A 16414-nucleotide genomic window follows, 5' to 3' on the forward strand; every position below is an offset into this window, starting at 1 on the left:
ATATTTTTAAAAAATTAGCATGTTCAGAAAAATATGATGCCTTTATAAATATACAATAGCTTAATTAAAAATTAGAAGTGAGCAGAATCAAATAAAAACAAAAGAGAAATTTAGTTTCAGTTTGAAAGCTTTTGTTTAGCATTCTTGAATGAACATTGTTTATGCAATCTCTTTGAAGATTCTAATAGTAATCTGCAATAAAATGAATATCCCATTTTTCTTAGTATTGCTATTCCATTATCTTAATTTTCTGGTGAAATAGTTCATTCTGATTGGTTATGTGTTCATAATCTCTTACTAGATAATTCTGCCTCTGCTGCCAAATTTTTTGGAACTGTGTGAGTAATGGATATACTCTGATTACAACCAAAGTTTTAAAATAAAATAATTTTTAACATTTTGACTGTCCAAAAAAATTTTGAATTGCAAGAATAAATTAGATGAATTCATTTCACTTTGCCTTATTCAATATTCTGCATCCATGAAATAAGCATCATTTATGAATTTTCTCTTTAAGAATCATAAAAAAATTACAACTTTAAGGTGACATGGTTTACTTATTACAGCCATTTTTTTGTCATAAGTATGCAAATCAAGGGATGCCATATTCATAAACTGTTATATTAACCTAGTTTAATTTGCATTTAGGGTAAGATGATTCTACTTTGTCTGCTTAAGAGCTCATGAATGATATTTCTTTCTCCTTCAGTCATATTTTCTATTTAATATATAACTTTTTTTTATCTAATTGTATGATTCTGCTATCTCATAGTAAAAGAAGCAAATATATTTCATGTGAGACCTTTCTGACCATATGAGATATACTTGCATTAACTGAAATGTCCTATTTTTAAATTTAATCTTTTCCATGACAAAAATTATAGTATCATAATATTATCTTATTTACCACAGAATTTTGTATATGAGAATACTAATGTTCTATCTTTTATTTATGTGATATTTCTGTCCAAAAAATAATTTGCTCTTTTAAGTTTTAAATGTAAAAAGTAAAGCTGCTGAAAAAAAACTTTTCATATTTGAAATCAGCACACCAAATGTAATTTTTAAAGAAATTGCTCAGCACCTAGCAGCTTTATTTGCCTCCTAAGTAATGCTTATTTTAATCATATATTGTACAATTATACAAAATGAGAAAAAAAAAAAAAGTCGATTTTTCGTGTTTCAAATTGTAATAAGTTCTAAAAGCTGCTTATCTGCTTACTAATCAATAAAAAAAAAGTGAAAAAATTATGCATTAAATCTTCAGTTCAGTCAGAAAGCTTGAAAAAAAAACTCTGAAATTTACCTTTATGTTAAAGTTGTAGAAGCTACAATTTTTTGCTTGTTATGGGATCGGAAGTTCTTCCTTTTTCATATATCATAATAGAAAAAAGAAAAAATATGTAAAATCACATACACTTTATTTTGTGTTTATACTTTAAAACTAAAGTTTTCAAACTTTAGAATGAAATCTGGATTTTACCGTTATACAAATATACATAATATATTATTGGACGACTAATTACGTAATAAGATATGAATTGATTCATAATAAAAGGAATATACTTTGTTAGTATAAAAGATAATACTAAAAAAAATATGAACACAAATATGCATACGAATTTTTTAAAAATAACTTGGTAGGTCATTTCATTCCAACGAATGGAAATAGTTGTGAAATTGCAAAATAAATAGCTAGAAGATAATAATGCTACCATTAATGAATTGGAAACAATTGTATGATGGCGAAGCAACAAACACTAATTGGGAGAAATGGAACTGTCTGCAGATAGATCTTAACATTCAGCATACATTGCAGTGGTTCATTTGCTTGCTTCATTTCGGCGGATTACCATGCAGACATTTACGCGAACATCTAAACCGTCGTCATTCTCTAGGAAATTTAGCAAATATCTGCATGATTGTGAGAAGTTACCCTTTATAAATTGTGAAGTGATTGCTGTATGAAATCAATGTAGATAAAACTTTGTGAAGACTAGCAATGCCTTCTAAATATTGTTGGAGCAGTTGAGACAAGGCAATTTACTCTAAATCTGGCTGCAAGAGATTTTGAGGCCTTTGGTCAGTCCTGATAGTTGTTGACATTTATAAACCGAGTTTTGCGATTGCTCACTACCCAAACATTTCGTAAAGGCTTGTAATTGCATTGTGGCAACATATTCCTATTAGGTTCTACATTAAGAGACATCACTCCGTAAAATAATGTCCTAAACATATTTTGAAAGTTGTGCAAGAAACGAAATATTTGTTAGATAGCATTAAAAGAATAATCGGTTTTGTGATTGAGAGAAACGTTTTCTTCTGTCACCCAGAAAACATTTTGTTAGCTATAATGGTGGATGAGGGACAAACATATGAGAATTCGGTTAAAGTGCTAAAGAACCTATAAACCGAAGTTGTTAAAAGCTTTAAAGCTTCCTTTAAGAAATTTTGATGCCATGAATTACATTGAGCCGATAGATTACACAAATTTGTTATCTTCCTCAATAATGAACAGGAACTTAACTCCTCAAAGATGAAAAAGCTTGACAAAAAGAAAACCAATTCATCATTATTACAAAATAAAGTTTCCTTGGGTTGATTTTTGAAATGTCCCCTTACTATAACCCAACTATTGAGATTCATTATTGGGACAACAGAAAAAATGTATGAGCAAGGAAACATAGATTACATTGGATTTACTTTGCTCTTAAAAGCCACAATGCCAGAATTTGATTTTAAAAAAATTAAGATTATCCGAAACTTAAGTCAACATAATTTAACATTTCCTGTTCTTGAGTAGGCTTGAAATTACTTGTAAATTTTGGATAATTTCATAAATATATTATTTTAGTGAAGAACTACAAAATAATGTACTTTTATCAAAACAGTGATAAAGCTGATCACATTTAAAAATTATCTAGAAAGACAGCCATTTACAATATAAAATATTGCAATGCATTTGTTTAAAAGATGGTAAAAATCTTTATTATTTTTTTATTTAATTTTTAGACTTTTGAAGAATGTAGTATATAGTTCTTGTAGCATGATTTTAGTGTTAAGGTAAATTTTGGTCTTATTTCCGTTGATTATTATTTAAATATACAACTTTTTAGACCTTAGAGATCGATTTTATTTCTGTTTGCATCACTTAACCCTTTTTTCATCTTGTTGTTCACCTGTTACCCTTTAATTATCCTATTTGATCTTTTTTATGTTGAAATTCAACTTTATGTATAAACTTTGGTCCTTTCTTTTAGCAGCGCCAGATTCGATTGATGAAACTCAAAAAATGAGAGAAAAGTATCCTTTCGAATGTGTTTTATTTTTCTAAATGCTATTTTAACAGAAAAATTTAGTTCTTGATCAATATTTTTGAAAATTATTGTATGGCCTTAATATATATATTTTTTATTGATTTGTATGATCATAAAAAGTTTTTGAATTGCAAAATGTGATTAAACCTTAGCTAGTGATTTAGATGGTTAAAAGATGTCTTCGATCAAGCAGATACCGATCAAAAGGGATTACTGAGTGAATATGATGCCATATCATTAATGAAAAGAATTAATAGTGCTCTAAGTACAGTCCGCTTGCACCAAAAATTTATGGTAAGTCATTCTGTGTACCTTAATTCTCATACATTTTTGCTGAACTTATCACTAAAAATTTGCATTGAATTTCTGAATTCTATATATGAATGGGATTTCAATTCATGCCTTTTGCAATAAAATACTAATTAATTTGGCGATAATTTCAATGTTGACTGTTATTTTTATCTTGATTGAAAAATGGGCGGATATATAAATAGCAATCTTTTTCAACATTATTAAATTTATTCTTAAACACTGAAAAATTCACAGTCATAGGACCATCGCAGGGTAGACAGTCAAAAAACAGGAAATGTTCAGGGAATTTCGAGAGATCAGGAAATTTTATTTTAGAATTTGAATTTATATAAATTATTATCGCAGTCAACAGTTCACTGATCTTTCTCCATAAGTAGAATAACCAATACAAATCGGTCATTTACTGAAATCAGAAATAGAAGCCATCCGTGTTTTTGCGCACTTACCAGTCTGTGAAAAGTTTACATTAAAACTAAAAAGGAGCAAAATTTCGGGCATAAGATCGTCACCGCAGTAAGTACCTTCAATTTTGAACCGCTGTAAGTACCTTCCTTTTTAGTTTATGATAAAATTCTACTTCTGCTGACTATTTGGAAACATGTAAAAAGTTACGTTGTTTTATGCTAGATTGCTCACGTTTATCAATATAATGTTTAAAAAGAATCTATTCCTTTATAGCAATTTTTGCATAATTTATGGTATTACCAAGATAACTCAATGATATAATTTATTAATTCATTCTTTTTAGATCAAATCTCGATTTAGGTTCGGTTTAGCAATCGTACTCTTAATCAGAACAAGTTAGGAATAGTAAATTGGTGATGTCAACATTCGGAATTGCAATGGAGAAGAAAAGGGGGGGGGAATAATAATAATCTCCAGAATTTTTATAGAGAGTTGGTTATCAAAGTGATGGGAACACCTGTGAATAAAAGTGATGTTTGAGAATGCGCTTTTGTAAGCATCAAAATATAGTCCTAGCTAACAGTTTTGTTATTTTTAATATAAAAGTTATACGTCATGCTTAGTGGGAGATAGTTTTAATAAAGTTGTATACGGCTTGGATTTTTGTCAAAAGCGTAAAATGTCAGACCTCACAGACTTTCGAAAAGACCGAATTGTATGAGCCCGACTAGCTAAACAACTGTGCCGAAACATCCCAGCTTTTAAGTTTTCAACTTTTTTCCAGAGATATGGTGTCTAAAGTCATGACAGCGTACAAATACAGCTTGGCAAGACAAATTCGACAAAGCAAAATACTGGAAGAGAAGTTGAGTGAAAGGGACTGGTGGATATTGAAGCGAATTGTCATGGCTCAAAAGAAAACAATGGCAGTCAAAACTGACCGCAGAGTTCTGTCAGTATCTGGATTTTCCTGTGTCAATAATTAATAACAGTTATACGGTACCTTCATAAATAGAACATTTACGGCAAAGCACCGATTTCCCAGCCGTTTTTTAAGCCAAACGTCGATTACAGTACTGCCATAGCTACAACAGGGTTGCCACGCCATCTGGAAAATCTTGAAAACCAGAAAAACACAGGGAATTTAAAAATCGGCAGAATAAACCGGGAAAATGCAGGAAATTTTTCATAAAAGCAGGATTTGTAAGTTTCTCAGATATATATATATATATATATATATATATATATATATATATATATATATATATATATATATATTTCCATTTAACAAATCCCGATCTCTGTAATGCCGAAATTCACCCCCTTTTCTCAGCTTGTAAAGTTGTAATGTAAAAATATTTTAAAAACTGCAGAAATTGGCTTATTCAAATCTGATAACTATTTAATCATTTTACTAAGAAATGTGTAATATATAAATAGTAAAAGATTATAATAAAATAATAATACTGTTACAGAAAATAATTTTCCGAAAAAAATCGAGTTTTTGTTGTACGATGAAAAAGTCCAACATATTAGTAACAAATAATGACGTTTTATACTGACAACAAAAACAGCCAAAGCATACGCTAGGACAGCACTTGCAGAAAACAGCAGCACACAAGCAGCAAATCGTTGATAAATAATTATAACGGCAAAAGAGGTCCAAAGAGAAAGACTTTTTTCAACTGTTCGGGCTTTTGTAATCGTCTTGTACTCTCAACGGATTATCCGCTTGAACTATTCGACTCATTACTGACTGACTTCAGCTTTGTCTCTCAGCTTTTTATAGTTTCCTTGACATAGCAAAGAAGGTTGGTTCTAAAAATATCAGCATATTTGGCCACTTAATGGAGCTACTCTCAAAGATTCTTGAATCTTAGATTTTGTCGCCATGACCTATGGTCATTGATTCAACATCCATCAGAACTATTTATAATGGTAAAACTGTCTGTCTTCCTTAGCATTGAGCTAACTGTGCTGGGAAACAATATCACAAATTCATAATAATATTTATTGTTAAAGTTTTTTAGTAATTTAAAACAATTTTGCTCGATTATTTATTGTTCCATTTTCATTCAAAGCAGTTTTATTGAATACTTAATTTTGCAGTGAATTTCTCTCATGAATTACGGGTTTTAAGAAGTTACTGAAATCCTCAAAATATGGATGTATTGAACTAATGAAAAAGATTCAAATAAGACCGGTCTTTAGTTGAGTGGATCGATTTCTTCTAATTGGGTCACGCGTCTAAAGGGTTCCGTGTCATACTGCAGTCTATCTTGGTTCAGTTCTATGGCGTATCTAGAGTAGGGTCGGCAGAACCCATGGTCTAGGCAATGTTGCAGTAAGAATGGTTATGGTGCTATGTTTTTTATGAATTAAGAATGGCTATTGGGGGTGTGTGTGTTTTTTACTCCTTTTTGATTCAAAAAAGAATTTTTTTAAAAAATTCTTTTTTGTTCGAATTTTTATTATTCGAATCATAAGAAGGATAAGTCTTTCTTGCAGTCTGTTTTTACAGGTTGATCTTGAGTCTTGATTCAATTAACTTTCTAGCAGAAACAGCGACAAAAATTTACTGAGAGAAGAACAGAACACATCCGACATGAGGCAAGAAGAGTTCCTTTAATTTAGCTTCAAAATGAATAATTAATAGTACATTTAATTAAAGCTAGTTAAGTATTACTTAACTCATTAAAATTCTTCATCTTAATCCTTTAAATTTTTTTTCCAGGTAACTGACCCTAAATTTTGTTTTAAATTTGTAAAAAAAAGAAAAAAAAATGTTCTCAGTTTTTTTTTTTTTTTTTTTTTTTTTTTACTGGCGATTAAATGAGTGTCAATATTTGAATCAATTTTTATGAGACTCTTAAGATTTAATTGCTTTGAGATCTAATTCTAGAAAAAAGTATCGTTATATTTTATTCTAGATTTTAGTATATTATCGAAACACAAGCCTTAGCAGTAAATCATCTTAATTTCTGTAGCAAGATCATAAAAAATATTTTATCGGACTTCAATGAGAAATAAATTTTTAACTTCTTTGAATTTGTTTCGAATTTAACAACATTCTTAATCTTCTGGTTCTTTTTCTAAAAGAATGCTTATAAAATATTTTAATTACAATAAAAATGAATTAATCGAGATGGACTTCAGTATTTTATGAATGTCTAATATTGGATAATGGTAACATGTGCAAAATAATGATAAGACACAAGAATGTACGAGAGAAAACGTAAAAAAAAAAAGAAATAAATCTTATATTTATTTTTATAAACCTTCCAAGACAGAAAGAAAAGTTATTATTTTTTTTTTTTCCTTTCTTTTTTTCTTTCTTCCTTTGACATCCATATCCTGAAAAATATTAAAGCTTTCATCTTATTCAAGCGAGGAATTTTTGATCAAATAATTTCTTATGAATTCTTCATTTTTGTCACTCCCACTTTTAAGACCGAAGCTGTCTGATATTGTTGTGTTAAATCGCACTCGTTTATTCACTTAGTTTCATACTCGTGTATGTTTTTAGTGTAATTAATATGAAAAGCATTAACTGACAACGCATTCAATTTTGTGTCGATTGCGGTTGAATGATATGTCATGCTAAATGAGCGAATGTATGCTATTGTGATTGAAACAATATAAAATGAATACAGAAATTAAATTCGAATAGTTTCATTAAAAAAAGAAAAACTTTTCAGAAATACAAAATATTTAATAAAAATATTTGATATTTCCGCCAAAAAATTCGTTTTTTAGCGTAGTCACCTATCTAAATGAATTTTTCAATAAGAATTGCAGCAACGAGCAAAAATTCAAAAGTGTTTCTTGTTCGAGATGAATAAGTTCTCATGCATGAACAAAAATTTATTTCTGTTCGGACGCAAACAATACAGAATGCGGAAACGATACGATGTTGTTGTCTTTTAAGAAGGCTGGAGAAAATATCTTGTAAATGTAGTGAAATAATTTGAAAGATAATTAAGATGCTGCAATTTTATATATTTTAAGATGTTGATACTTTAAAATGTCAAGAATGAAGACGTTTTCCTTGCTTATATTTTACTACTTGTCAATTTTTTTGGAATAAAAGAACTGAGATAAATGAAATTAGCTCTTCAAATAAATACTACAAATCACATTTATTATTTCTCCTGTGTCGTAATATGTTATGATAAATAAATAATATGTCATGATTTTTATATGTAAAAAAAATTTACATCCTATGAGATTTGCTACATATCTATTTAAATTGGTGGGTTTCGTTCTGGTAGAATTTCCGTCAGATTTTATTCCTTTTTCGTTTAGGAAAATGATTTTAAAAATTTCATAAATTCATAATTTTTGCAAACAACATGCAAAATAAGCTGATAGTAAACTTCACTATTAAAACTGACCTTTCATTTTCTAATTATTATTGCAATTGCTATTTAATTCTTCTGTTGAATTTTTGTACATTTTTTTTAATTCTGAAAATATAATATTACTGATTTCATTTTAAATCATCTGAAATAAAGAGAAGTCATATCACTGACTCTCCGACCCGCCCGAAAGCACACGGATAAAAATACTGAATGACTGGACCGACGCAACAATAACACTGACGGGAACTGTGGTGAGTCCTAAGGGCCATCATCGGCCACGGTACAACCCTTCCCGAAGTACGTCCCGTCATGAATGGAAGGAGCCAGATCCCCCACCTTTTTGTGTGTGAAATAAAGAGAAAAAAAAAAGTAGTCAGGAGTTATATTAGATCGGAATAATTATATTCTTTGTTAAAAACTAAATATATTTGTGTCTCCACATTTCTTGTCACTCTTCGAAAATTACCGATATCTTGGGAATGAGAACTACAATAGTGTCTGGGGACTGGAAACGAAAATATTCTTAGATTACTGCAGAAGTGATATCTCCTTGATAAAAGAATCGTATGTAAATGCTATATCTTTTTATTCTCGGGGAAACGTGTTAAAATTTAGGAATTCGGTTGCAATTTTTCTTCATTTTATTACGGTAAGAGAAGTTTATCAGGAGCACTGCTCAGCTTTCTGTTATGAAAATCTGTTATGAGTCAGCTTTCTGTTAGGAAAAGAAAAATGGATACACTGGCCTATGAACGAATTTCAAAACATGGAGGGAAAAATCATAAATATTCTGAATTTAAAAGATATTTCATTTGAATTATTTCCATTACATCTTTTGTATCACTCCGTCTCAGTGTCTTCTGAGTTAAGAGCTGTATTTGGTTAAATTTGTGTATTAATTGTGTCCAGCCTTGCCTGCCTATTGCTACTACTACTTCAAATATTGCAGAGTTCCTACTTTTTAAATAAAGATTTTATCTCTCAGTAAAGATCTCATGCTGCTTTCATTTAATGTTATTGTATATTAAAAATTGTTTACTTTTAAATAAATTAATTCCGTTTTAAAATTATGAATTCATTTTCTCTCACTATCGTCTGTGTATTTTCTGTAGGCGATTCAAGGTCATATTCTCTACCGCATTACTGGTACCAGACAACCACTAACGAGGTAGAAAATATGACCTTGAACCGCCAACAGAAAATACACAGACTATAATTGGGTTATATTGGAAAACCATGATATGTTTTGCTGTTCTATTTTCTTACTTTTTATTCTTTTATATAGGAATTTGAGCATGGAAAGCAAGGAGAAGAAAGAGGAAGAATCGATCGAAGTGGTTTTGTAAATATATTCACTGAAACTACTAGGAAAGAAATACATTTTTTGTTAATAAGGTGAATATGCTTATCTATGTTTTTAAAATAATTGGCAAAACCAAAAAAACATCCCCCAACCCCAAACGTTCAAATTTCCGCCAGTTTTTATTTCATCTGAAAACTCATAATTCCTAGGTACATCATCACTAATACCCTGCCCCTACCACACCAGCTTCGTGAAATATTACAAAATAAATCTTTGCAAAACTCCCAGCTTCAACAATTAAAGTGATTTTACCTCTTGCTAATCAATCTGAATACTCTATGTTTATCGTATGAGCATAATTTTGAAGACAACTTTGTATTACAATAAAATATAGTTCATCAAACTTGATTAATGCTATTATTATAGTGGTGGTTGAACAACTGTTTGCCAAAGGTGGCTATTTGTAAACATTATTTTATGTCTTACAGTCATTTAGAACCAATGTAAAATTATTTTTAATAAACTAGAAGATTTGAAAAACTTTTATTAAATGTATTTATTGGTTTGAGATATTTTTGTAAAAAGTTAATAAAGTGCCTTTTCTTTGATAGTGATTAATAGTTTTTGTTTTAAAAAATAAATATTATATGTGTTTTTCAATAAATATATCCTTTAAAATCTTCAATGCTAGTTTAAATCTGGTGCATTTTTATATTTTTATTCTTATCACCTTGTATGTTGGTGTTGTTCTTAAAAATTATTTGCTAGTAGTATATATTTTTTTGTCTGAGAGACTAACATTTAGTTGACTTGTAATAATAAATTTGTATAAAATTTATTTTTTTAATCATTTTTTCATATAATTTAAGAGTTGATTGGATATATCATTATTCAAAAATCTATATCTTGAAAATTAATTAGATAAAATTTCACATTGAAGCTGAGAAAAAAAAAGATTAGCTCTGAAGCCACTTTCATAATAGAAACTATTAAAACTTTTGTTTTCAACATTTAAAAAAAAGGGGAGGGTTCTTATATTAATTATGAAGTTTACTGTCTCTAATGCTAAATTCATCTCTGCGAATTAACTTGTAAAAATTTCAACAAAAAAAAAGTAAGAAATATTATGTAACTGATAAATTATATTTCTATTTTTATTTATATGCTTTTTTTAAGGTTCTCTGGTAAGGATTATATGACTTTAGAGGATCTGCAACTGTTTCTTGAAGGAGAACAAGGAGTAAGTTTTTCATTTTCATCATTTTAAAGCTTAGTGAGTATTAAAAGTATACATTCATTTTTTATTATCATCATATTATATATTTTTCCTGTTGTCACTGATATGTAAAAAGATGTTTTCATATAGAAACAATTTTAAATATTTTGTTTCTTGTGATAGGCTTTTGCTAAATTTTGAACTAGATTAAATTCATTTTATTATACAGACCTATATGAGGTATTCTTAAGCAGAATCCCAAATGAGATGGTGGGAAAAAAATCTGTCTCCTTTTAAAACAAGATATTTCTACGATTCTGTTTAATATTCTGAAGTCCAGGCAGAATCTTGAGATATTATGACTATGTTATTGGTTATTTTATGCTAATAAGATGGATAACAAATATTAAGTAACAAAGATTAGGGTCATCTTGTTTCAGATTCCTCAATATTTATAAGCAAAAAATATGCTAAATCATCTTGACTCAAAAGATTTTATTGTAGCTAAACAACAATTTTTTTTTAGTTATTTTTTAATTTCTTTTTCTTATTATTTCTTTTTTATTTATTTTTATCAGTAAGACAATTTATAAAATTCTATGGCACATTTTAGGATTTAAAATACATAACAGCAAAAGAATGTATTTAGCAGATGATAGAAAGAAGCTTATATGTGAACAAAGTAATTTGAAACTATGTATAACAAGAGCTTCACTACTTAAGAATCCAAGATTTAAAATGAACATATAAAATATATGCTTTGCATTACTTTTTAATATAATTTCTAAATATATGCCGTCCTGAACTTCCTTATTGGACACTGTTAAAGAAATTGTTGTTTTTCAATGTTTCAACAAGAATATGTGCTTAAATTATTTAATGTGGCATTGTTAATCGCCATTTTTAATCAAATCCTTGATGGAATCATTTGAGTGACAATTTTCCTGTTTCATATATTAGTATTATTCTTTTATTTGCAAATCTTTCAAATAAAGTATTATAAAGTATATGTTTTCAGAAATAAATAATATAAAGTGTTACTTTTACAGCTAATTCTTTGTAGATTAATAATTCAATTTTCTTGCTATTTTATTGAGAATTACAATTTGACATGTATACTAATTATATAACTTTTTTTCTCCTATGTTTAAATATATTGTCATATGAATTGTATTTAAAATCTATTGCATTCTTAAAATTATGATTATTTCATTCAATTAGATGGTTAATATTAGCACAGAAGATTGTATGAAGATTATTGAGCAATATGAGCCATCTGATGAAGCTAAGAAAAATAAACAAATACTAATTGATGGTAAATTTTTATTCTTTCTGCCATTTAAATAGATGGTTAACCTTCTTCTAATAATTCAAAATATGTAATTCGTTTTAGGTTTTACTCTGTTCCTCCTGTCTGAAAGCTGTGATATTTTTAATCCTGAACACCTGACTGTTTGTCAAGATATGACTCATCCTTTTCCTCATTATTTCATTTCTACATCTCATAATACGTTAGTAAATATAGTTATTTTGTTTAAGTATGCCATATATTTATTTTAAAAACTAGCAATTTTGTCTTAGTGTGAAATTCAAAGTGAAATATTATTTGTCTGTATAAAAGTCATCAAATTTTTCATCTGTTATCCATTGTTTTATATTTCTGTATTAGAAAGTTTAGTTGTCACACTCCAGTTATTTTTTAATGAATCTTCATTTAAGTCAAATTTCAATTTTAATTGTAATTTTTTAAAGAATATGTTGTGCATATTTGTCTTTTGCTTCAGACTTAAAAAAACAAAACAAAAAAAACACTCTATTTATTTTCTTGAAATAGGTAATAAGTTTTCATTTTTAATTGAGTCCATATTTATCAGTCTAAAAGTGCACAGTGTGATTTTTAGGCCTATGCTACATTAGCAGATATTATAAAATTTATATTATCTACTCTAAATTTGGACTAATTCTCAAAGAAACAAGACCAAAAAATGTGTTAATAGATTAAAATAATTGCAGTAGAGTGAATTTCATTAAAATGTTACAACTTTTAGCTCATTTTTTTTAGATAGAGTGGATTTTGCTCTTAATATTCTATGTTGTATTGCAGTTATAGATTTTTTAAAAATTCTAATGTATTATATTTAGATTTTTCTAAAACATTTAAATCATAAAATGCCGAACTTTTACTGAAATAAAATATTTATGAATATAATCATTTATATTGTTATTGTCAGTAATTAACATAAGATTGCATTATTAGTTTGTGGTTAACCAATATTTGTTTTTGACAGTCATGTTTAGAATCATTCTTTTTGTTTTTTACAGTTATCTTTTAGAAGATCAATTAAAAGGGCCTTCCAGTGTAGAGGGTTATAGCACTGCTCTGAAAATGGGCTGTCGCTGTTTGAAGGGTATAAATAGTTTCCTATGATTGTCTTATATTTTGCAAAAATAGACAAAACATTTGTAATATTTATTTGTTTTTGTTCCTGTTTTTTTAGTGGATTGTTGGGATGGTTTGGATGGTCCTGTTGTCTTTCATGGTAATACCTTAACTTCAAAAATTTCTCTTGAAGATGTTCTGGAAACAATTGTGGAATTCGCTTTTGTTACATCACCGTAAGATATAAAATATTTTTATTAAATTAAGTATAGACCATTGTGTTTTATGCAATAACATCTAAAATAGAAGTATTAGTTCAATGAAAGTTTTATTAAATACTAATATATGAAAGCTATATTATTATCTGCATGTACCATTCAGTTAAATTTAATAGTGAATGGTGTAATATATTTCAGTTATTTTCCAGTAAATATTTACTTTTGAAATACATGGATGATATACTGTATTTAAATATTGTTTCAGTCTTTTCTAAATATACATATATGCTATTAATTTTGTATTTTACACTTTTTAAAACTAAAATATATAGTGTAAAAATTTTTTTAAAAAAGGTTGTGTTCCTCTCATTCATTTAGAATATTGCCTAAAAAGAAATTTTTTCTAGAATTATATATTTTTGATTTATTGAATGTAAAGTTAATTAAAATTAAAGTATCTATTATCTGAGTAGAAAGTCTAGATATGAGGGAGTTTTTAACTGTAGTATTGCACTCATCTAAATTATTTAGTAACTTTTCATTAATAATAATAAAATTTTGTAGACATCTTATATAGTAATGAAAGTAAATTTAATTATTTTTATCTTTTTTTATTTGGTATATACTATTACTGCTCATTTAATAAATTTTGTTAATATGAATTTCTTTATTATTTCAGGTATCCATTAATTATTCATTTAGAAAATCATTGCAGTCTTGAAAATCAAGAGAAAGTCGCTTCACTCTTCACTAAAATATTAGATGATTATTTATTTATTCCAAGCAAAGAGGGCAAGCAGAAAGTTTCACAGATGACACCTGAACTTTTAAAAAGAAAAATAATTATTAAAGTAAATGTTTTATTTTCAAGGATATTAGTGTACTTAACATAATTTCTCTTATAATTTTACTGCATTCTTATTTAATATCAAAAATAAAAGTTTTGAAAATTCTTCATTTAATTACAATTTGATTTTTCTATATTTTAAAGAATGCAGTGAAGGCTTTCTGTTCTAACCATCCTCTGAGTTAAGAAAAATTTCTCACTTAGTTTTTTTTATAGTTTTTCCAGTTTCTATAAGCATATGATTTGCAGTATCATATTTGGAAGAAAGCTTGCTAACCTTCTTTGCCCTCAATGTCCTCAAATATAGCTACATTTTTTAATAAGAAAATATTTTCCCCCTGATGTTACAAATTCCTTGCATAGAATTTAAATGACATCAAGCTAAGTTACTTTTGTTGTTGTTGTTTTTATCATTCAACCATTGAAATCACAAAACGTTTTTTGATGATCATCATTCCCTGAAGGGTCAATGCTGAATATGACTACCATCAATCACTAAATCATTTTTTGGGTTTATTTTAAATGTGTAGTAGTAGTCACTTTGTACGCTTTAGTTATAGTTGAAGCTAACAATATTGAACCATTGTATGGCCCATTTATATATATACTAGCCGCCTTTGGCGACCAGCCGGTTCGCCAGTATTACCGCTCGCTACAATTTTCAATTAAATATTTTAAGTAACTGGTCTCTTGATAGATTCTCAAACAAAACATTTTTAATCTTCAAATTTTGATAGTCAGACCAAACTTATACTGTTGTTTAGATTGTTTCGTTCAATTTACTATATATATATTGCTAATTTGTTGTCATTTCTGGTAAAACTTCAATTTTAATTTAAAGTGGAAATGATGAAATTGCAATTAATATAAAGATAATTTTTAATAAAACCAAGCGTTTTATTTTATTTATCATCTTTATTGTTATTTATTTATTATTATTATTATTATTATTGAATATGAGTATTGCAAACAAAATCGCTCGGTATTTAAGTCTTATGTGAACTACAAAATATTTTTCATAATTTATGTAATATGTCAAAGAATAATTCAACAAAAACTTCTCAGATTCAGCATAAAATTCAGTTTTTAGTTTTGCTTTCAAAAGGATTGAAATGAAATCAATAATAAAATTTTGTTCCGGCCTATAAACATATTTCAAAGATTATGAAGTCTAAATTTAATGCAGTAAGGTATCATATTGTGAGAAATATTCTGGACACACCAAATTTTAAATAAAAGAATGAATGTTTCTGTTTTCCACGATCAACTAAGACTTATTTATGAAGTTTTGAATGTTAAAAATTTAGAAAAACTCAACATTTTCATAATCTTAGGCCAATTAATCTTGAGAAACCTGCACGCTGATTGGCTTATTTTCTTTAAAACGATCGATGGAAAATCTAAAATTATTCTTTTTTTTATTGAATAGTGATATTCAAATTTTCATTAATCAGTCAGTTTAAGTGATTGATTTAGTTGATTGGAAATTAACTCTTTTTATTTAAAAAAATAGTGTTTCAAGAACATTTTGTTAATTGTGATTTCCACAGCAGAAGCTTTATGTAAAATCAAAAATGCGTTATTTATTAGAGCATTTATTGAATGAAGTTACATAAAATATAATCATTTTCCATTTAGACCATTTTAGCATATCTGCGTCTTACTAAAGGTTTACAAATTAGCTGTGTGGCCCTGATTTGAATGGATATCCTGTTCATATTAAACAAAACTTGCCTTAAAATAAAACTGATTTATTGGATTAATAATATAGAGAGTGTAAAAGATCATAAAATAATTTTTCGTGAATTTATTTTTTAGAAAAAATAATATTTCATATTTGTTTTATTTTCTACAGACACGTGCCGAAAATTATATTTTTGCAGATTTCATTTCCAAAAAGATTTAATTTATTTTTAATTGGAGCTTTAATCAATGTGATGGCAACACTTTGAAAAAAGCTAATTTTTCCCCATGAATGCAAAACGTGCTCGTGCAGCTTAAATTTTATTTTTATTTTGTACAAAAAAAATTATTGAAAAATATAGTTAAAATATT

The 16414-nt window shown here is 27.7% G+C and overlaps 1 protein-coding gene across 2 annotated transcripts in view; it reads left to right on the plus strand.

Annotated features, from left to right (window-relative positions):
- The window catches only part of LOC129958750 (inactive phospholipase C-like protein 2), a 39196-nt gene that overhangs the window by 8197 nt on the left and 14585 nt on the right, over window positions 1-16414 (plus strand). The window contains exons 4-12 of one of the 2 annotated variants that reach the window (XM_056071409.1): window positions 3261-3303; window positions 3482-3611; window positions 9681-9790; window positions 10875-10938; window positions 12136-12229; window positions 12308-12425; window positions 13237-13322; window positions 13413-13530; window positions 14192-14363. In XM_056071409.1, the coding sequence (XP_055927384.1) occupies window positions 3261-3303; window positions 3482-3611; window positions 9681-9790; window positions 10875-10938; window positions 12136-12229; window positions 12308-12425; window positions 13237-13322; window positions 13413-13530; window positions 14192-14363 (935 nt within the window). The remainder of the gene's footprint in view (window positions 1-3260; window positions 3304-3481; window positions 3612-9680; window positions 9791-10874; window positions 10939-12135; window positions 12230-12307; window positions 12426-13236; window positions 13323-13412; window positions 13531-14191; window positions 14364-16414) is intronic. The other variant, XM_056071418.1, reaches the window with a different exon arrangement.

Source organism: Argiope bruennichi, chromosome 2 (assembly GCF_947563725.1).
Source record: "Argiope bruennichi chromosome 2, qqArgBrue1.1, whole genome shotgun sequence".
NCBI lineage: Eukaryota > Metazoa > Arthropoda > Arachnida > Araneae > Araneidae > Argiope > Argiope bruennichi.